Genomic DNA, 23248 nt, shown 5'->3' on the forward strand with positions numbered 1-23248 from the left:
ATTTCGGACAAAAGCCCTTCAATTCCTGCGCCACTCTAATCAAGACTTTTGCCTAGAATTTAACACAAGCCATGTCAGGAGGTATTCGTTCAAAGTTTGGTCAAAGAGGTAGGTTTTAAGGAGCATTTTAAAGGAGAGGGAGAGAGAAGGGTAATAGAGGTTTTTGAAGCCACTTTCAGAACTTAGGATCCAGGCAACTGAAGACAAGGATGCTAATGATGGAACAATTTATTGCCTCTTGCTAAGTGCCCTTGATGAGCTGTCTTTATGAACCAGTTTAGTCCATGTTGCATGGCAATACCCACAGTGCTATTAGGTGGGGAGTTTTGAGATTTTAATCCAGTGATAGTGGAGGAATGGTGATGTTTATATTCCTTGTGTATATTTAAGGCTGAGTTAGATAGATTCCTGAAGAAGGGCTCATGCCCAAAACGTCGATTTTCCAGCTCCTTGGATGCTGCCTGACCTGCTGCGCTTTTCCAGCAACACATTTTCAGCTAGATAGATTCTTGATCAGTAGGGGAATCAAGGATCATTGGGATACCGCAGGAAAATGGACATGAGGAACGTGGGAGCAACCACAATCCGATTGAATAGCGCAGCAGGCGAGAGGGGCAGAATGGCATACATCTGTTCCTTTTTTTTATTTATTCACGTGATGATGGAATCGCTGGTTATTCCAAATTTCTTAGGTGAATGTGAGGACTGCAGACTGAAGATTAGAGTTGAGAGTGTGGTGCTGGAAAAGCATAGCAGGTCAGGCAGCATCCGAGGAGTAGGAAAATCAACATTTCGGGCAAAAGCCCTTCTGAGAGGAGGAGAACTTCTTCTTCCAAGGATGCTGACCTTGAAGAAGACCTTTTAATCCTGATGAAGAGCTTTTGCCCGAAACGTCGATTTTGCTGAAGCTCCTCGATGCTGCCTGAACTGCTGTGCTCTTCCAGCACCACTAATCCAGAATCTGGTTTCCAGCATCTGCAGTCATTGTTTTTACAAACAGAATTGATCAACCTCCCTGTTCCCTATTAACAATTGCACAGCTTGAGAAACAATAAGTCCACTTTCATCTTCAATTAAAGTGGAAATAATGGAGCAGTATCTTATTTTCTAACATTTATTCGTATTTTATGCAGGAATTAATAATGTGCATTAAAAGGAAATTAGTTTTGCAGGGATCAATAATTAAATAGACTTGGTAAGAGGCAGAAGGCCTCCCAAAGTGTCGTCTGGGAGATGTAGTTTAATCCCCATTGGCTGCAATTGGGCGAAAGGGTGGAAGAACTACACAAACCGCCAGAAGGCCCTGCGGCCAGGGCCGGCGCCCCGTTGCACATTGGGATTGTAGTCCGTTACGAGCCACGGAAGAAGGAGTAGACGCGATTGGAACTCCAACTCCCAGAAGACATGGCGTGTCTGACTCCACCCCTTCCCTCGCCCGGCGTTTCCGGTTTGTGGACGGTTGCGAAGATGGCGGCGGCCGCTGAAGATGGGAGGGAGGCTCCTGCTGGCTCTGAACCCGAACCTGAGTCCGAGGCTTCGGGCCCAATGGAGCATCGACCCAGCACTCGCTCCAACCCCGAAGGCGCGGAGGACAGGCAGGATCCGCCCGGGCAAGGGGCGCAGGCCGGCGGCGGCAGTAGGGAAGGGGATGGAGAAGCCGGGACTGAGAGCCCAGGGACTGGGGGTAGGACCAGGAGCAGCCGCAGGAGGCCTCAGGAGCAGGAAGCCCAGGGTCACAGCCTGCCCCCATTCCAACCCCAACCCCAAAATCAAACCCAAACCCAACCCCAAATCCAACCACAACCTCAACCTCAACCTCAACCTCAACCTCAGCCCCAACCCCAAACCCAAACCCCAAATCAATCCCAATATCAAGGTCAAGGCCAACCCCAAAACCAAACCCAGTCCCTGCCCCAATCCCAATCTCAAACCCAATTCCTGTCCAAGACCCAGACCTTGCCCCAGTCTCAAAGCCAGCCCCAGTTTCAAAACCAGTCGGCGACTACAGGGCAGCCTTCATTCCTGCCCCAATCCCAAAGTCAACCCCAATTTCAATCTCAACTCCAGCTGCCAACACAATTCCAGAGCCAGGCCCTGTCTGAGACTCAGATCAAGACTCCAAAAGTTAACTGCCCAGAGAAAGTGGTGAGTTCTGTTGGGGTTGTATTTCAGGGGCTTTTTAATTCACTAAAAGTAGCAGACATTGTAAATGGATGTAAGTTTGCTCTCTGAGCTGCAAGGTTCAATTTCAGATGTTCTGTCACCATACTAGGTAACATCTTCAGTGAGCCTCTGGACGAAGCACTGCTGATGTTTCCTGCTTTCTATTTATATGTTTGGCTTTCTTTCGGTTAGTGCTGTCATTTTCTGTGGTGTCACACCTATGTCCAGAACCTCAACCTGAGCTACAAATCTTCCCAAAACTCGCTAAGACATTGTAAATGTTAAAAATGATCCTATGTCCTATGAAATGCGGTCTATTGCTGACCAAAGGAACTTCAGCATCAGAGATGTGTATTATAAGATTTTAAAGTGTTGCCTTATTTATCTGAAGTAGTTGAGAGATGAGGTCACAATCACTTGAATGATTTAGGTGGATTGTGAAATTTAGGCATTTTTTAGAAGAGAATTGAACTGAATGGATTATTCTGTCTGAAAATTCATGTGTTCTAGTTGTGTGCAGCAAGAGTAATCTGAAGGCACACACTACTTTATAGGAGAGATGAAAGAAATAGATCACCTGGGGAAAAAGGCAAGAATAACTGGCAATCAGTATAGCACAGACATTAATTGGTAGCTATGTACTGGATCCTGACTGGAACTGTTGAGTTATACCTTTTTTTCCTGACTTAGTTCGAGATGTGGAATCACTAGCAGCACCCAAACCATGAATTACAACATAGTCTAAAATTCTTCTGTTTCTCTAATGGGTATTCTGTTTGGAGAGAGCAAGTTGAGCAGTGTAGCAGCTGCAAGATAGAAGTCATAAACCATTCAGGACTTTATGTCTGCTCCAATCAATAAGATCATAACTGATCTGAGGTGGCATGGTGGTTCAGTGGTTAGCACTGCTGCCTCACAGCACCAGGGTCCCAAGATCGAATCCAGCCTTGGGTGACTGCCTGTGTGGAGTTTGCACAATTTGGCTGTGTGGAGTTTGCACATTCTCCCTGTGTCTGTGTGGGTTTCCTCCGGGTGCTCCGGTTTCTTCCCACAGTCCAAAGATGTGCAGGTCAGGTGAATTGGCCATGCTAAATTGCCCATAGGTTAGGTGCGTTAGTGAGAGGGAAATGGGTCTGGGTGGGTTACTCTTCGGAGGGTCGGTGTGGACTTGTTGGGCCGAAGGGCCTGTTTCCATGCTGTAGGGACTCTAATCTTCTAATCAATTCCCCCCCCATGTTATCCCATACCCCTAATTTTTTTCATCCCCAAAATTGATCAATCTCCGTGTTTAGGATGCTCAACAACAGAGAATCCATAACTGTATTGATTAGGGAATTCCAAAGATTCATAATTTCTCCTCATCTTGGTGTTAATTTGTCTGAACTCTTATTCTGTGACCACTAATTCTGGACTCTCCATTCAGAGGGGCACATCCTCCCAGTCTCCAATCTGTGAAGACTTTAAAAATTTTGTCAGTTGGTGGTGGTATAGTGGTGTTATCATTTTACTGGACAATTTAAGAGCAGTTAGGGATGGGCAATAACATTGCATTAAAGAATAAAACAAACAAAAAAGTGGCAAAAGCAAAATACTGAGAGTGCTGAAAATTTGGAATGGAAGCAGCAAATGCTAGAAATACCTACCAGGTCAGGCAGCATGTATGGAGAGAAACATAAAATGATATTTCAGGTCAATGAAAACGTCTGATGCAAATTCAGAGGCTGGAAGGTTAGAACAGATGTAAAACAGAGATGAAGAGGAATTACTTTTCTCGAAGATGGTGAATCTATGAAATTCCCTCCCCCACAGTTTGGTCAATGCTGGGACACTGAATAATTTGAGGGAGGAAATAGACAAATATTTAATTAGTGACTGGTTGAAGAGGGTTATGGTGAGTGGGCAGGAAAGTGGAGTTGAGGCTGAGATGAGATCAGCCACAATTGTATTGAATGGTGAAGCAGGTTTGTGGGGCTGAACGGCCTTCTCCTGCTCCTAGTTCTTAAGTTCTGAAATGTTGACTCTGTTTTACACTTCTTAAGAATATTTCTAACATTCTTCTCAGTATTCTAAATGTCAAAGAAAATAAATATTATGTGCAGTATGCAGGAAGGATGTTCACGATGGTGAGGAAGCCCAGAATCAAAGGTCATAGGATAAGGATAAACCTTTTAGGACTAACATGAAGAAAAATTTCTTCATCCTGAGAGTAGTGAGCCAGCAGAAGTCTCTTACAGAGAACGTGGTTGATGCCAAAACATTGTGTTTTCAAGATGTGGGTAGATATACCTCTTGTGGCTAAAGGGGTCAAGGAGCCATGATTATATTGAATGGGAAGGCAGGCTTGAGGGGTTAAATGGCCTACTGCTGCTCCTATTGTCTACTTTTAGTCTCCTGTCTCATCACTTGTTCAGGGATTACTAGATGGGTGATTTGTTTGGGTTACTCTGGTTGATTTGTGTGTCATTTATTTGTTTATTGCATGAAAAGGAAGCGACACACCTCAAGCTCTCTTCCATTCTCTTTACAGATCATCTGTTTGGACCTTTCAGAAGAGATGTCACTGCAGAAGCTGGATTCGATGAATGGGTTAGTCTGCTTGCTGTGAATATTTGAAGCCAACTAGTGGACAAGCTGGAAAAAAGTTCTTTAACAGTATAGTAGTGTTTGATGGGTAAATTGTGGCAAGCAAAACTGCAGCTCATAAAACTAAAACAATTGGAAATACAACTTCTTTCCTAGAAAGCAGTGAGAATGTAGAAGAACCGCAGAGAGCAGTTAAGGTGAATTGTATTAATATCCTAAGGGGAAATTGGGAAAGGAAGAGAAAGATATTTTAGATTTGGACAGTTGGAAGTTCATGTGGAGTATAACTGCCTTGTACTGAGGATCTTTTATAAGTCGCATTGTGAAATGTGATTTTGGGAATCAATGTTCATTATTTGATTGGTTTGTCCCATGTGAACTGGGAATGAAAGATTGTCGTCAGATTGCATTGGATATGCGACACAAAGTCAGGCCATTCTGCCCAACCAGTTTGTGCTGATGTTTATGCTCCATTTGAGCCTTCTGCCATCTTTCATCATCTAAATCCCCCCCCCATCCTATATTCCCTTCTCCCTCATAGGTTTGTCTAGCTGCTCCTTAAATGTATCTTCATTATTATTCCCTGAGATAGCAAGTTCCACTTTGTTGGCAATAATTGGACAAACTTGATGGTATGTCTGTGTCCAGTGGTTTCTGGGCTGTAGAGTTTGATCCCAACCTAATCAGTGAAGACTTAGGTTTGACAACAGTTGAATTGGGCTGTGGGGTGAGTGTGCTGCCACAGGGGAAGGTAGTTTCGACAGTGTTTTACTGCAGAACTGGCTAAAGAGCGGAGCTATGATTAGGGTAGGTGTGGACTTGTTGGGCCGAAGGGCCTGTTTCCACACTGTATGGAATCTAATCTGGAGAAAGCAATTTAATATGGAACTGCTGTTCTGTGCTGGATCTGACTTCAAGTCTCTGGATATAAAGTTTTTCGGTTTTATTCTTGAGACCCCAACACGACAGATGCCAGTCGTTAGCCAATTTGTACCACGCCACAGAATAGCAAGAAACAGCTGAATATACTGAGTGCATCCAGGTTCTGGGCTCTGGAAATAACCTGGCTGTAATACTGAAGGGTTATGTACTCAAACTAGCTGTAGCTTTAGACAAGGTGTTCCAGTGCAGCTACAACGCTGTCTTGTATCTAATAAAGTTTTAAACAAATGCCCAGTTTATTGTCTTCAAGAAGCAAGACAAATACAATCGACAAACTACTGCTCCTTTCAATTATTGGCAGAGCAACAGTCACTAACAACCTGCTAGATCCAAAACTGATTGTTGGCAGTCAGGATCTCATACTGAAAATGTGTTGCTGGAAAAGCGCAGCAGGTCAGGCAGCATCCAAGGATCAGGAGAATCGACGTTTCGGGCATAAGCCCTTCTTCAGGAATGAGCTCATAGCCTTGGCTCAAACATGATCAAAGAGCTGCATGATCAATAGACATCACAGCAACCTATGTACTGGCTGGGGTGGTAGGTGGTGCTTGTTGGAGACCAATCATCTTGGATCCAGTGCATTGCTGCATGAGTGGTTGAGATGCTTGAAGATTGCTGTAGATTCACCAATTTTCAGCTGCATTGTCAATGACCTTCTCTTGCCTCTATCAAAAGATCAGACATGGTGATGTTGCATCCAGCACCACCCTGAATCTCTCTGATATTGAAACAATTTACCACACACAGCAAGACCCTGACTACACTCAGGTTCCGGCTGATAAGTGAGAGACAGAAGCTGATTCAGTAGTAATTTACAACGCTGCATTGGATGGGTACTCAGTAGGGAAAAATGGGCAGAAAGAGAAGCACATGAGTAGCTCTTAAAAGAGCTGTTATGATGGACAGATTGGCCTCCTATTGAAACATTCTACAGCACTGGTTAGGTTTATTGTGCCCTTGGCATAGTGAGGTTATTCGTCTGTGGAGGTGTTATTGGGCTGACTGTGATTTAAGATTGGGAGCATTGGATTAGATTGGATTTGATTTGGTTTAATTTATTTTTTGTCTATTCAGTTCAAAAACAAATGCATTAAACATCGCCCAGAAAATGATCGAAATGTTTGTCCGGACAAAGCACAAGATTGACAAACGTCATGAGTTTGCTCTCGTGGTGGTTAATGACGAGGTGACCTGGGTAAGAACGATGTACCGCTGTAAATTAGGGGAGGGATCAGAGAGAGCTTGCACAATTGTACAAATCCCGAATGTAGTCACCGTGGTACGGTCAACATTTAAATTCACCTTATTGCTCAGAGCGCAATTCTCGGTCTGTCTCCCCCTGTTTGTGTATTGCTAAGATCAGGCCATTGGAAGGCTCAAGAATGAAACAAAATGCACAGAAATGGCTCAGGATCGTGTTACAATGCAGTATCTATGTCGTATACATTAGAAACATTCAGTATTTTCCTCCTTACTCATCGCCCTCTCTCACTTTTTAGTTGTCGGGATTCACTTCGGACCCTCGGGAAGTTTGTAGCTGCCTGTACGACCTGGATACAAATGTCTGTGAGTCCTTCAGTATCCTTTTGTCACAGATCCCAAAACTCCCGAGATGGAGTAAAATACTGCAGGCTATTTAATTCAAACTCTATCCAATTATATATCCATTTAATGAGTAGACTGGAGGGCACACTGCTTCAGAATCCCCCGCTCCAGGATGCTATTTGCCTTATTATTATCAGGAACTCACTAAAGCGCAAAGAGATAGCAAAGTTTTATATCATAAAAATAATCTCCATTAACATGGATATAGTTTCTGGCCTTCTGAACCTGGCTTCAGTCTGAAGAGAACATTTGCAATTTCCAATCACTCAGATTCATTACCTTTGGTTACAGGTGTGTCACTATAACACTGGGGTACAGTACTGGTGGGGACAGGTCTGTCACTATAACACTGGGGTACAGTACTGGTGGGGACAGGTCTGTCCCTGTATAGCACTGGGGTACAGTACTGGTGGGGACAGGTCTGTCCCTGTATAACACTGGGGTACAGTACTGGTGGGGACAGGTCTGTCCCTGTATAGCACTGGGGTACAGTACTGGTGGGGACAGGTCTGTCACTGTATAACACTGGGGTACAGTACTGGTGCGGGCAGGTCTGTCACTGTATAATACTGGGGTACAGTACTGGTGGCGACAGGTCTGTCCCTGTATAACACTGGGGTACAGTACTGGTGGGGACAGGTCTGTCACTGTATAACACTGGGGTACAGTAATGGGGGGGACAGGTCTGTCCCTGTAAAATACTGGGCTACAGTACTGGTGGGGACAGGTCTGTCACTATTATACTGGGGTACAGTACTGGTGGGGACAGGTCTGTCACTGTTTCACACTGGGGTACAGTACTGGTGGGGACAGGTCAGTTACTCTATAACACTGGGGTACAGTACTGGTGGGGGCAGGTCTGTCACTGTATAGTACTGTAGTACAGTACTGGTGGGGACAGGTCTGTCACTGTATAACACGGGTACAGTACTGGTGGGGACAGGACTGTCACTATAATACTGGGGTACAGTACTGGTGGGGACAGGTCTGTCACTGTATAACACTGGGGTACAGTACTGGTGGGGACAAGACTGTCACTGTATAACACTGGGGCACAGTACTGGTGGGGACAGGTCTGTCACTGTATAACACTGGGGTACAGTATTGGTGGAGACGGGTCTGTCACTGTATAACACTGGGGTACAGTACTGGTGGGGACAGGTCTGTCACTGTATAACACTGGGGTGCACTACTGGTGGGGACAGGTCTGTCACTGTATAACACTGGGGTACAGTACTGGTGGAGACAGGTCTGTCACTGTATAACACTGGGGTACAGTACTGGTGGGGACAGATCTGTGTTGTATAACACTGGGGTACAGTACTGGTGGGGACAGGTCTGTCACTGTATAACACTGGGGTACATTACTGGTGGGGACAGGTCTGTCCCTGTATAACACTGGGGTACAGTACTGGTGGGGGCAGGTCTGTCTGTGTATAACACTGGGGTACAGTACTGGTGGGGACAGGTCTGTCACTGTATAACACTGGGGTACAGTACTGGTGGGGACAAGTCTGTCACTGTATAACACTGGGGTGCAGTACTGGTGGGGACAGGTCTGTCACTGTATAACACTGGGGTACAGTATTGGTGGAGACGGGTCTGTCACTGTATAACACTGGGGTACAGTACTGGTGGGGACAGGTCTGTCACTGTATAACACTGGGGTACAGTACTGGTGGGGACAGGTCTGTCCCTGTATAACACTGGAGTACAGTACTGGTGGGGATAGGTCTGTCACTGTATAACACTGGGGTACAGTACTGGTGGGGGCAGGTCTGTCTGTGTATAACACTGGGGTGGACTACTGGTGGGGACAGGTCTGTCACTATATAACACTGGGGTACAGTACTGGTGGGGACAGGTCTGTCACTGTATAACACTGGGGTACAGTATTGGTGGAGACGGGTCTGTCACTGTATAACACTGGGGTACAGTACTGGTGGGGACAGGTCTGTCACTGTATAACACGGGTACAGTACTGGTGGGGACAGGACTGTCACTATAATACTGGGGTACAGTACTGGTGGGGACAGGTCTGTCACTGTATAACACTGGGGTACAGTACTGGTGGGGACAAGACTGTCACTGTATAACACTGGGGTACAGTACTGGTGGGGACAGGTCTGTCACTGTATAACACTGGGGTACAGTACTGGTGGGGACAAGACTGTCACTGTATAACACTGGGGTACAGTACTGGTGGGGACAGGTCTGTCACTGTATAACACTGGGGTACAGTACTGGTGGGGTCAGGTCTGTCCCTGTATAACACTGGAGTACAGTACTGGTGGGGATAGGTCTGTCACTGTATAACACTGGGGTACAGTACTGGTGGGGGCAGGTCTGTCTGTGTATAACACTGGGGTGCACTACTGGTGGGGACAGGTCTGTCACTATATAACACTGGGGTACAGTACTGGTGGGGACAGGTCTGTCACTGTATAACACTGGAGTTCAGTATTGGTGGAGACGGGTCTGTCACTGTATAACACTGGGGTACAGTACTGGTGGGGACAGGTCTGTCACTGTATAACACTGGGGTACAGTACTGGTGGGGACAGGTCTGTCCCTGTATAACACTGGAGTACAGTACTGGTGGGGATAGGTCTGTCACTGTATAACACTGGGGTGCAGTACTGGTGGGGACAGGTCTGTCACTGTATAACACTGGGGTACAGTACTGGTGGGGACAGGTCTGTCCCTGTATAACACTGGAGTACAGTACTGGTGGGGATAGGTCTGTCACTGTATAACACTGGGGTGCAGTACTGGTGGGGACATGTCTGTCACTATATAACACTGGGGTACAGTACAGGTGGGGCCAGGTCTGTCACTATATAACACTGGGGTACAGTACAGGTGGGGCCAGGTCTGTCACTATATAACACTGGGGTACAGTACAGGTGGGGACAGGTCTGTCACTATATAACACTGGGGTACAGTACTGGTGGGGACAGGTCTGTCCCTGTATAACACTGGAGTACAGTACTGGTGGGGATAGGTCTGTCACTGTATAACACTGGGGTGCAGTACTGGTGGGGACAGGTCTGTCACTGTATAACACTGGGGTACAGTACTGGTGGGGACAGGTCTGTCCCTGTATAACACTGGAGTACAGTACTGGTGGGGATAGGTCTGTCACTGTATAACACTGGGGTGCAGTACTGGTGGGGACATGTCTGTCACTATATAACACTGGGGTACAGTACAGGTGGGGCCAGGTCTGTCACTATATAACACTGGGGTACAGTACAGGTGGGGCCAGGTCTGTCACTATATAACACTGGGGTACAGTACAGGTGGGGACAGGTCTGTCACTATATAACACTGGGGTACAGTACTGGTGGGGCCAGGTCTGTCACTGTATAACACTGGGGTACAGTACTGGTGGGGATAGGTCTAACATTGTAAAATGTGGAAGATGAATCTTTTGGACTGAATGGTCGGTTTCTGTTTTGATGATATATAATTCTTTGTTGTTTTCCTTAAAGCGTATTTTCAGATCTGGATGGACTATTTAACCTCATGTGAGTGTTTGTGATTACTACGTGTTGTTTAGCTCAGTATGGAATGGTCAATCAGTTTTGACTCCAGTGGCTCAGTGGAGGTTCCTGTATTGGTTTACGTTTCTGCTGATCTTTTAGTTTTGTTCTGGTCTCTCTCATTATTTAAAAAGATAAACATTAGCTGACCTTGGAGCTTATTGATCAGTGTGGAATTGAATCTGGTTCAGGCTGACTTCAGATTAGGATGCTGCAATTTGGTGACTGGAGAAGGGGTCTTCCCCCAGAGACCATATGAGAGACAGGCTTGCATTTCTGTTGCACTGTTCAGAACGTCAAATGAGTGTTGTAATGGAAGAGAAATAACTGCAAGTTGTGGAGAGCAATTGCTTAGGAACAGCGGTATAATAATGATGGAGTGATGATGGTTTTGTGGTCATGTTATTGAGCTGGTTATCTAGAAAGGGTCCTAAGGATATGCATTCAAATCCCACTGTCAGCTGGTGAAATTTGAATTCACTTAACAAATCTAGTTTAATAAGTGTAAAGGTGACCATGAAACTATCAGTGATTATTGTAACAACCTGTTTCATTCACTAATGTCCTTTAAGGGAGGCAATGTCCTTGCCTGGTCTGGCCTACATAAACAGGTAGCTGAGCAAACCAATCAGTTTGAAGGCATTTAGGGATGGGGAACAAATGCTAATAAAGGGTTACTGGACCAGAAATGTTAACTCTGTTTTCTCTCCACAGATACTGCCAAACCTGCTGAGGTTCTCCAACAATTTGTTTTTGTTTCTGATTTCCAACTTGCGCAGGTTTTTGGTTTTATCTTTTACATCCATCCTTTTATTATTCACTTGTGAGATGTGGGCGTTGCTGACTGGGCCAGCATTTGTTTCCCATCTCTCAATGGCCTTGTAAAAGTGGGGTGAGTTGCCTTCTTGAACCGCTACTGTCCATTTGATATAGGTACACCCACAATGACATTAGGGAAGCAGTGTTAGACAAGACATTTGTTTAATAATCATCTGAAAGACAACTTCTTTGACAGTGCAGCACTCCCCTGCTATTATACTGGGTATTAGACAAGATTCTATCCTCTAGATGTGAGACGCTAACTTCTACCTTTGGAAACTGGAGAGTGCTACCCATTGAGCAATGGCTGAATATGATGTATGAGGAAAGTAGTGGAAGCAGGTTACCAGTCTTAACAAAACCCAATAGAGAGTGTCTAGTACAGCAGATACTGGAGAATGATGTTTCAGCAATGATTGCCTGCCTTTGCTAGGGCCACATTTAGATTGAGAAGTCTACGTGTTATTTGACATTGTTGTGTGGGAGTTGGAGAGGGAATCACAGCCAAACAGCTTAATTTCCCAATGTTCACCCAACTTGAGGAATAGGCCAAATTGAGACCATTGGTAGAGCTTCGACACTGTTGTTTTGAGATCTACACTCTCTCTCACTCTCACACAGGACATTATCTACTTTGAGTTTATTACTTTGATCAAATCTTTTTTTAAAAATCTAATCCTGTAGACAGCAGAAGATTGAGTTGCCAGTAACGGAAAATATTCAGACTATCCCACCACCGTACATAATACGGATGATCCTGGTCTACGTTCGAACACCCTGCCACCTGCAGTCTATTTCCATTGAGCGACTCAATGTGAGTAACAAAACAGTTTTCTGTTCCTGCTTGAACCTTGTTTTGTTCACGTCTCTGTTCACACCCCAGTCACAGCCAAAATTTAGCTGAATGATGTTGGGACAGGGGCACCCACTTTCTGCAGCTTCACTCATGACCAAGCTTCCTGAAAGAGTTCAAAAGGGAAACATTAGTTATCTGGACGATGATCCTATGTATTTGTACAATCCTGCTGTATGCATAGGTATGGTTGTCACCTTTCCCTTCGTTTGTGCATTTCAAATGTACCTCATTAGCTGTGAAGTGCTTTGGGATTTCCTTGGTTAACCACTTAGGACTTCACACAGAGGGCTGTGAATCAGGAATTCTCTGCTCCAGTTTGCAGAAGGCACTGGATGCTCCATCCTTAATTGGATCCAAGACAGATCAGTTGGGTCTTAGAAATAGGGTGGGAAAGTCAGTTAGAGGAACCAAGGGACCTTGGAATAAATACAGAAATCATTAAAAGAACATAGCAAGACTGTTTTAAAAAGTCTAAGCATTTTATTCTGAGAGGAATAGAATTGAAATAAAGGAATTATGCTAAACTGAAATTCAGCCTTGTTTAGCCCACACTTGTATACAGCATGCAGTACTGATATGCAAAATAATACAGATGCACTAGAGAACGTGTAGAGAAGATTTACAAGGATGATAGCAGAAATGTGTGAGGTTATGTATTAGGAAAGAATTAATATGCTGGATGTCTCATCTCTTGAACTGAAAAGAACTTTGAAAGGTGACCTAATTGAGGTTTATAGAATGATAGAAGGATTTGATGGATTGGAAGTAAGGGAAATGTTGTCTTTTACAAAAAGAGCAGAACTCAAGGCTGTCCATATACAGAGGAACCTTGATTATCCGAAGGACACAGGTGGGGAGAATTTTGTTTGGTTAATCGAATTCCAGATAATCAAATGCTGGATAACATAGTTTAGCTGAGCACCGGCACATTGTGATCTTGCTGGATAATCTAGGTTCCTCTGTAGGTAGTCCCTAAGAAATCTAATAGCGAATTCAGAAGAAAGTTCTTTATCTAAAGAGTGATGAGAATGTGGAACTTACTACCACAGGGTAGTATTTGTATTAATATATTTATGGGGTATGGAGAAGTTGGACAAGTCCATGAGGAAGCAGGGAATAAAGTCACACAGTCATGCAGCATGGAACCAGACTCTTCAAACCAACTAGCCCATGCCAGCCAAGTTTCCCAAACTAAACTAGTACCATTTGGCCATTATCTCTCTAAACCTTTCCCATTCATGTACCTGTCCAAATAGCTTTTAAATGCTGTAACTGTATGTGCATCCACCGCTTCCTCTGGCAGTTGATTCCACATACAAACCATCCTCTACATGAAAATGTTGCCTGTCCGGTTCCCTTTAAATTTTTCTCCTCTCACCTTTAAACTATGCCCTCTAGTTTTGAACTCCCCAACCCATGCAAAAAACCTTTGCTTTCACCCTATCCATGCTGTTCATGATATTATGAATCTCTATAAGGTCACCCGTCAACCTCCAGCGAAAAAGATCCAACCTATCTTTATAACTCAAACGTCCCATTCCTGGCGACACCCTGATAAATCATTTTTGGACCTTCTCCAATTTAATAATTCCCTTCCTGTAACAGGTTGACTAGAATTGTATCCAGTATTTCAAAAGAGGCATTACCAACATCCTCCACGACCTCAACATAACATCCCAACTCCTATACTCAAAGTCTGAGCAATGAAGACAAGCGTGCAAAACACCTTCTAAACCACCCTATGCACAATGATGCAAATTTTAGGCAATTATGTACCTGAACCCCTGGTGTCTCTGTTCTACAACATTACTCAGGGCCCTATCGTTAATTGTATAAGTCTTGCCCTTGGTTGTTTTACCAAAATGCAATATCTCGCATTTACCCAAATTCAACTCCATCTGCCACTCCTCTGCTCATTGATCCAATTGATCAAGATTTCTTTGTTATCTTGGATAACCTCCTGTCTACTTTCCCATCAATTTATGATGATGGATTGAGATGAGGAAAGATGCAAGTAGGTCTGAGAGGAGCATAAACACCAGCATGGACTGGTGGGGCCAAATGGCCTGTTTCTGTGCCATGATGTAAAACAATGTTACCCTATATTCACCAACCTTTCAAAAACTTCCCAAGAGACTGAATCTACAGTTGATTAGAATAAGATCCAATTTAGCCCCTTGACTTTGCATTATCATTCAGTTAGATTATAGCTAACTTGTAGCTCAACCTCATTTCTTTTCCTTGGTTTCATAAGTCTCAGTATTTGTTTCCAACAACATTCTTGTAAATTTTTGTTCCTTTCTTGTTATCTTCTTATTCCTTCTCCCCAGGTGTCAGTATTGAAACACTTGCCTTTGCTGTTATATATTTGTCAGTGTGTTCTATGTTCTATAATTCGCATCTTGCTGTGCAGGGGACAGTTCCAAGGTTTGTGGATAACACAGATCCTGGGGGAATTGGAAACTCTGAGGACAGCAGTGTAGAACTTCAAAAGTTAAAAATCAAACGATAACAGGTTATAATCCAACAGGTTTATTTGGAAGCAGTAGCTTTTGGAGCACTGCTCCTTTGTCAGGGAGCTGTCTAGCTTTATCACAGCTACCTGATGAAGGAGCAGCGCCCCGAAAGCTAGTGCTTCCAAATAAACCTGTTGGGTGAGAACCTAGTATTGTGTGATTTTTAACTTTGTCCCTACCAATCCAACACTGGCTCCTCCACATCAGAACTTCAAACGGACATTGGCAGGTTGGTGGAGTAGGCAGATAGATGTCAGTGCAGTGGGGTCCAAGGAGTATGGAGAGACACTACAAGGGAATCCCTGGTTTACGAATGTCTGACTTACAAATGTTTGCACTTACAAAGACCAACCTATATACTGCTTTAAATTTGAAAAACCCAACGCGTGAACATTTCCTGTACTTACGAACGGCATCTTTCCATTGTTCTGCATTGTGTTGACATGCGAACAAATTGATTTGTAAATGGGCTCCAGAATGTTTTTAAAAGATTCTGCAGAAGCAAAGAGTTTTGGGTAAATATGTAGTTAACTTAAAGGGCCCAGAGTGGTAGAGAGAGTTCTTAGCAAAACATAGTAAATAGGGGCAAAGTCAGAAATCTCATCACACCAGGTATATTTGAAATCACAGGCTTTCGGAGCGCTGCTCCTTCATCAGGTAATTAGGGATATGGTAGACACAACCAGGAAGTTATGATGAATTTATATCAGACACTGGTTAGACCTCAGCTGGAGTTTTGTGTACAGTGTTGTGGTTCTGTTCGCTGAGCTGGAAGTTTTTGTTGCAAACGTTTCGTCCCCTGTCTAGGTGACATCCTCAGTGCTTGGGAGCCTCCTGTGAAGCACTTCTGTGGTGTTTCCTCCGGCATTTATAGTGGCCTGTCCCTGCCGCTTCCGGTTGTCAGTTTCAGCTGTCCGCTGTAGTGGCACATCCAAAAAGCACAACAACTACTTGCAGATACCAACACCTACCAAAAGAGGGAGTTTGACCCCACCCCACAGCTCACCAATAGGATAAACAACACACTGAGGAACCTACAAAAAAACGGACAGATAACCAGGTCTGACCTACAAAGACTGAAACCTGAAAGCAACACCACCCCCAGATTCTATGGACTACCTAAAGTGCACAAACCAGACATCCCACTCAGACCCATAGTATCACTACCAGGGACACCATCACACAAACTGGCTAAAGAACTACAGCAGAAACTGAAACACCTGATCAGCGGATCCAGACACTCTATGCAATCAACACAGGAATTCTTGGACATCATCAGAAATATACACATAGACAAGGAAGAAACCATGGTCTCATTCGACGTAACGGCACTGTTCACCTCTATTGACAAAGCCCTAGCCAGAGAAACAATAGCCAACCTGCTGAACAGACAACAGGACGTTGAACCCATCAACAAAGACGGCATACTTAAACTACTGGACTTGTGCCTTACAACACACTTCACATTCAACAACCAGATATACGAACAAATCAACGGAACACCCATGGGCTTACCGATCTCGGGACTCATAGCAGAAGCAGTAATGCAAAGGTTAGAACAAACAGTCTTACCACAAATTCAACCCACACTCTGGGTCAGATACGTTGATGATACCTTTGTAATCATTAAAAACATGGAAATAGAGAAAACACACCGGATCATCAACTCCACACTCACAGGAATCCGATTCACGAGAGAGGAAGAAAAGGACAACCAACTCCCATTCCTAGACGTGAGGGTACAGAGAACACCAAACGGAGAATTCACCACTAAGGTACACAGGAAAGCCACACACACAGACCAAGTCCTGAACTATGAAAGCAACCACCCCAATACACACAAACGAAGTTGCATCAAGACACTATTCAAAAGGGCCACAACACACTGCAGCACACCAGAACTGCAAAAAGAGGAAGAGGAACACCTATACAAGGTATTCGCCAAAAACAGATATCCTCGCAATTTCATCAACAGATGCCTAAGGGAAAGACAATGGAACGAGGACATGCCGCAACCCAAAGGACATCAAGAACATCTCTGAAATGACAGCCAGACTACTGCGACCACTAGGACTTATAACAGCACGCAAACCAACAGCCACACTCAGACAACAACTCACCAGAACGAAGGACCCGATACCCAGCATGAGCAAAACTAATGTGGTGTACAAAATCCCATGCAAGGACTGCACAAAACACTATATAGGACAAACAGGAAGACAGCTAATGATCCGCATCCACGAACATCAACTAGCCACTAAATGACACGACCAGCTATCCCTAGTAGCCACACACGCAGACGACAAGCAACATGAATTTGACTGAGACAACACTACCATTATAGAGCAAGCCAAACAAAGAACAGCCAGGGAATTCCTAGAAGCATGGCACTCATCCTCAAACTCCATCAACAAACACATCGACCTGGACCCAATATACCGGCCACTACAGCGGACAGCTGAAACTGACAACCGGAAGCGGCAGGGACAGGCCACTATAAATGCCGGAGGAAACACCACAGAAGCGCTTCACAGAAGGCTTCCAAGCACTGAGGATGTCACCTAGACAGGGGACGAAACGTTTGCAACAAAAACTTCCAGCTCGGCGAACAGAACCACAGCAACGAGCACCCAAGCTACAAATCTTCTCACAAACTTTGTGTACAGTTCTGGGCATACATTGTGTGAAGGTTGTGAATGCATTGAAAATGTGCAGAAGTAGTTTTAGAGAATGGTTGCAGGGATGAACAACTTCATGAGGTAGGATTCAAGAAGTGGGACTTGTTCTCCTTGTAAAGAGAATGTTAAGAGGGGATTTGATCAAAGTTTTCAAAATCATCAGGTGCCTCTAAAGAGTAAATAGAGAGAAACTGTTCCACCCAAAAACAGATTGAGTTCACAGGGCAGAGTTTTAAAGTGATTTGCAAAAGAAGCAAATGTGAGGTGAGAGAACCCTTTTTCAGAGTGTATTATTAAGGATGAGATTGCAGAATACTTGGAAGTACACGGTAATATAGGGTGGGGTCAGCAGGGCTTTGTCAAGGGGAGGCCATGCCTGATAAATCTGTTAGAATTCTTTGAGGTAACGAGCAAGTTAGATAAAGGAGAGCCAGTGGACATGATCTGTTTAGATTTCCAGAAGACCTTTGACAAGGTGTCATACAGAAGACTGCTGAATAAGATACCAGTCCATGCTGTTAGGGGCATGGATAGAGGATTGGCTGACATTAGCAGAATGATGTGGAGATGCCAGTGTTGGACTGGGGTGGACAAAGTCAGAAGTCACTTCACCTGATGAAGGAGCAGTGCTCTGAAAGCTGGTGATTTCAAATAATCCTGTTGGATAATAACCTGATGTCATGTGACTTATGACTTTGGCAGGAGTCAGAGAGTGTGGATAGAGGGCTTTTTTTCAAGATAGCAGCAGTGACTAGTGAAGTTCTGCAGGAGTCAGTATTGGGACCACAACTATTCACATTATACATTAACGAAGGAACTGCGAGCATTGTTGTTAAGTTTGCAGATGACACAAAGATAGGTGGGAGGGACAACTAGTGTTGAGAAAATGGGGAGGCTGCAAAAGGATTTTGGATCGGCTTGGAGAGTGGGAAAAGAAGTGGCAGATGGAACACAATGTGGAAAAGTGAGAATGTGTGGACTTTGGTAGGAAGAATAGCAGCGTAGTCTATTTTCTAAATTGTGAAAGGCTTTGGAAAGTCTAAGAGAGTCCTAGTTCAGAATTCTGTTAAGGTTAACCTGAAGGTTCAGTCAGCAATTAGGAAAGGAAATGCAATGTTAGTATTCACTTGGAGAGGTTGCAGCTTACAAGAGCAGGGATATGCTGCTGAAGCTGAATCTGCCTCTGGTCAGATGGCACTTGGAATATTGTGAGCAGTTTTGGACCATGTATATAAGGAAGGATGTGCTGGATGTGGAAGAAATCCAGAGGCAGTTCACAGGAATGATCCCAGGCCTGAAGGGCTTGTAATATGATGAACAGTTGAGGACCCAAGTCTATACTTGATGGAATTTAGAAAGATGAGGGGATCTGATTGAAACTACAGAATACTGAGGGGCCTGGATAGAGTGGATGTGAAGATGATGTTTCCATGAGTAGGAGAGACTCGGACCCCGAGGACACAGCATCAATGATGGGGTGACCTTTTAGAACTGAGATGTGGAGGAATTGAGTATGATGAAGCTGTAGAAACCATTGCCAAAGAAGGCTGGAGAGACCAAGTCACTCTCTTTAAGACAGAGATAGATAGCTTCCTGATTAGTAGCGGGAGGAAGTTGGAGAAACATATTAGCCATGATCAAAGATGGAGCAATCATGATTGGCTGAATGGTCTAATTCTTCCCCTGTATCTTATGGTCTCATGTTCTAAGTAAAGGCATGGAATGCACTGCCTAGAAATGTGGTAGAGGCCGGTTCAGTTGAAGCATTCAAGAGGAGCAATAGATAGTTATTTAAATAGAAGCAGTGTGCAGTGTTGTGGGGGAAAAGCAGGAGGTTGGCATTGCGTTAAAATGCTCAGAGAACCAATCTAGATACAGTAGGTGGAATGGGCTGCCTTTACTGTCACAAATCTGTAATAGTTGCAGTCCCTTTAGTGAAACATTCTGAGATGTTTCACTGGGTCAGTGAACGGCGAATTTAGTTTCTGCTGTAAAGAAAAATATTTGTATTAGGAGTCAGACTGTTAGTCAGTGTGACTCTCACACTTTACACAATGTTTAATAAAATCTTTGCATTTTCTTCATTTCTTTCCTCAGAACATTCTGCAATCTCCTTACTTTTTCTTTGACACAATTTACATTCACAACGGCACTGAGGAAATGGAAGAAGACTCCAGCTGTAAGGTAGGGTGTGTTTTATTATATTGTGTACTCTATCTCACGTTTTTTTTTTCTTTTCTTCTCCTGTGCTCACTAGGTTTCTGTTGTTTTTAACCAATTTGATACACGTGTTCTCCTAAGGGATGAATATTCTCCTAAGGGATGAGCATCTTCAGAGTGTCAGTAGGTCCCACATTCCTTCACCACCAAAGAAGTACTGTAGTCACAATTGGAGATGAACGCAGTAGCCAAGTTGTAACCAGTAAAATTTCTCAAACTGTAAATGGATAAATGATCTGTTAATCTCTTGTTTGTTTTTTTTTCAGCTAAGGCATAAACATTGGTCATAAATTTTGAGCGAGCTCTTTTGCTGTTGTGCTAGTAGTACCATGGGATCTCTTCCATCCATCTGCAAGAGCAGGCGGAGTCTTGGTTTTCTGTCTTATCCCCACCTGACAGTGCAATATGGTACTGCCCTGGGAAGGGTCAGTCCATGTCATTGGAGTGGGGTGTGAATGCATGACCATAAAACTTTGACTTGCTTATTATCCTAATTCTTAGAATTATCCTAATGCTAAGAAAATATATAGTGAAGCAGAAAATATAATTGCCATCAATACAATTTCCTGTTATCGCAGTTAATTTTTTTGGAGATGCAAGAATGCACGTTTAATTTTTGAATTTTTTTTTGTTGTACAGGAAGTTTGTTTGTTTTTCAATAACCTGGACACAAAGGGGACCAGCTACAAGTATGATGTGTCACTCGCTGGACAGGCTGTGGAACTGCACAACTGCATGGCCAAGTTACTCGCACACCCGCTGCAGAGGCCAGTCCAAATGCATGCGGTTTATAGCCTGCTTGAAGATGAGGAAGGAGTAGAAGTAGAAGCAACTGTTTGACAGGGGAACATGACAAGGGAAGTGAACTAAGATTCTCTCTCTATTTGTACATTAGGAAAGTTTCTGTGTGGGTCAGGGTGATTACGCTGTCTTGGTTACAGTTGACGTGCAAGTGTTTACTCCAGAGAAACTCAGATCCTTAATAAATCTGAGTGTTCCTTCAGTTGAATCGTCAATAATGCACATTCAACTTTATCATGAAGCTGTTTCGTCCCTTCTGTTCCAAGTGGATTATTCTGACTTTATGGGTTGAACTAATGACACTTTCCTATGAAACTGGAGATCAGCATGGTTGAAACAGTGCTGCTGCTGAGTATCGTTGGTAAATTGGCATCAAAACATAATGGGACAGATTTTCACAAATGAGTGCACTCCAACACTGGTAATCTGGATTATTCCCCGACGAATGCAGCCACCTCACCCCAGCTCTGTCTAGGGTTACACAGTAATGGACCTCTATCTATAATGCTGTAGAAGAAGAGCAGTAGAGTGCAGACCAGTCTCTAGTCCAATGTTTATCCCTTAATCAGCATCAATAAAAATACAGATATCCTGCCTCCTGTCATATAGCTGACGGAATGTTGTGCTCAAAGTGGCTGCCACATTTCTGCACATGAAAACAGTGACTGTGCTTGAATGGCTGTAAACGAGTTTTATATAGGTGCCTGATCCTGTAATTCCAGTGAATTCTGGCTTTGGCTAGATATGTCATTTAGTGCCACATTGGGTACTCGTGCATTGAAGGGCTTTCTTTGCTGTCACATTAAGAGGTTGAGCCGTGGCATGAAGAGGATCTTCACTTCCCTGTAGACAGATTATGATGGAACGCTTTGCCTTCAGGATCTTCTCCAGAGATTTGAGCTCATAACCTCACTGTGTCAGGTTAGGACATGGTATTCAACCAGGATCTTGTCTGCTGATTCCAATTGATGTTCAAGATTTAATGGGACTATTGGACAAAGACCACGGGGGCCTCTAACATCTGGCTCACTCTTAAAGCATGTAAACTGGCCGATGTGCCATTCCAATGTGTTTGTGACAGTACTGTGTGTCATGGCTGCTGTGTTGACAAACTCATTAGATGTCAAATGGTTTAAACCACACAATTGTGTTGAAGGAAAACATTCATTGCTAATTTCTGTTTGCTCTTAACAAGGAAATAAAGTTACTGAAAGTGTTTTCTGTATCTTCAATGTTATACAAATGTTTTAAAAAAAATAGACCATCCAGCTCCATGTCATATGAGTGTCCTCCTAACCTTCTTCTTCTATTCCTTTGTCTTGTGTGTTTATTTCACTTCAAGTACTTTAACTTGCCTTGCTGATTGCTGGTGTATAACACCACAAACAATCTGAATGGTTGGTCTGACACTCTGATCCTCCTGCTGGGCTCTGCCAGCGATGGTGGTGGAGCGAGAACTGAAGGATTTTTTTATTTATAGGTCAGATAGGTATTGATGGAGAGGTCAGCATTTCTTGCCCATCCCTAATTATGGGCGGCACGGTGGCACAGTGGTTAGCACTGCTGCCTCACAGCGCCAGAGACCCGGGTTCAATACCCATCTCAGGCGACTGACTGTGTGGAGTTTGCACGTTCTCCCCGTGTCTGCGTGGGTTTCCTCCGGGTGCTCCGGTTTCCTCCCACAGTCCAAAGATGTGCAGGTCAGGTGAATTGGCCATGCTAAATTGCCCGTAGTGTTAGGTAAGGGGTAAATGTAGGGGTATGGGTGGGTTGCGCTTCGGCGGGGCGGTGTGGACTTGTTGGGCCGAAGGGCCTGTTTCCACACTGTAAGTAATCTAATCTAATCTAATCCTTGAACTGAATGGCTTACTCTGGCCATTCCAGAGGGAAGTTAACCGTGAACCACATTGCTGAGAATCTGGAGTTACAAAAAGGTGGAATGAAGTAATAATGGCAGATTTCCTTCCCTAAAGGACATAGCACCAACAGATTTGTACAATAATTGATTATTATTTCACGATCATCATTCCTAAATTTCATATTCCAGACTTAATTAATTGAATGTAACACTAGCTGCCATGATGGTATTTGAATCCATGACCTTGATTAGTCTGGGCCTCTGAATAATCAGACAGTGCCATTACTTCTTTGTCACTGTCTCCTCATTGAAGGTGATATAACATTGGCTTAAGTTGCAGTGATGAAATGTGACAAGGCTATGATGCTGTTTATAGAGTGAATAGTTGATTGGGAGTGTTGTACTTTCATTAGAGAAGTGTATCTAGTGCTGATTAAGGAGAGACAGTGAGCCATTCAGGAGAGTGGCACTGGCGATATTTTTCATGTTGGATCCAGGAAGAGAGATCACCAGATAATACCAGAGAAGAAAGGCTATTCAGTAGGATCCTAAAATTCCTTTACACTGCAGAACTCGATTGCTTCTTAAGCACAAACATGTGAAATAGGAGCAGAGGTGCCCCAAGCCTGCTCTGCTATTCATAAGATTGTGGCTGATCTGAT

At 44.0% G+C, this 23248-nt stretch overlaps 1 protein-coding gene across 1 annotated transcript; it reads left to right on the plus strand.

The window, feature by feature from the left end:
* The first annotated feature begins 1429 nt into the window (after positions 1 to 1429).
* On the plus strand, positions 1430 to 21944 carry babam1 (BRISC and BRCA1 A complex member 1). The gene is made up of 8 exons (XM_087975914.1): positions 1430 to 2145; positions 4691 to 4749; positions 6763 to 6883; positions 7188 to 7266; positions 10799 to 10823; positions 12342 to 12471; positions 19805 to 19891; positions 20567 to 21944. Exons 1-8 carry the CDS (start codon positions 1468 to 1470, stop codon positions 20765 to 20767), a joined length of 1380 nt encoding a protein of 459 aa, XP_087832040.1. The 5' UTR covers positions 1430 to 1467; the 3' UTR covers positions 20768 to 21944.
* Positions 21945 to 23248: the final 1304 nt, after the last annotated feature.

This window comes from Chiloscyllium plagiosum, unplaced genomic scaffold (genome assembly GCF_037043375.1).
Source record: "Chiloscyllium plagiosum isolate Xiang-an unplaced genomic scaffold, Cpla_swu_hap1 HiC_scaffold_28, whole genome shotgun sequence".
NCBI classification, from domain to species: domain Eukaryota; kingdom Metazoa; phylum Chordata; class Chondrichthyes; order Orectolobiformes; family Hemiscylliidae; genus Chiloscyllium; species Chiloscyllium plagiosum.

What these genes read in the sequence shown, in the direction of transcription:
- babam1 (XM_087975914.1), top strand. Translation starts at nt 1,468, where the DNA reads ATGGCGGCGGCCGCTGAAGATGGGAGGGAGGCTCCTGCTGGCTCTGAA. An exon ending in AAGCTGGATTCGATGAATGG is followed by an intron (nt 4,750 to 6,762) that starts GTTAGTCTGCTT and finishes TTGTCTATTCAG; the next exon opens with TTCAAAAACAAATGCATTAA. An exon ending in AAATGTCTGTGAGTCCTTCA is followed by an intron (nt 7,267 to 10,798) that starts GTATCCTTTTGT and finishes GCGTATTTTCAG; the next exon opens with ATCTGGATGGACTATTTAAC.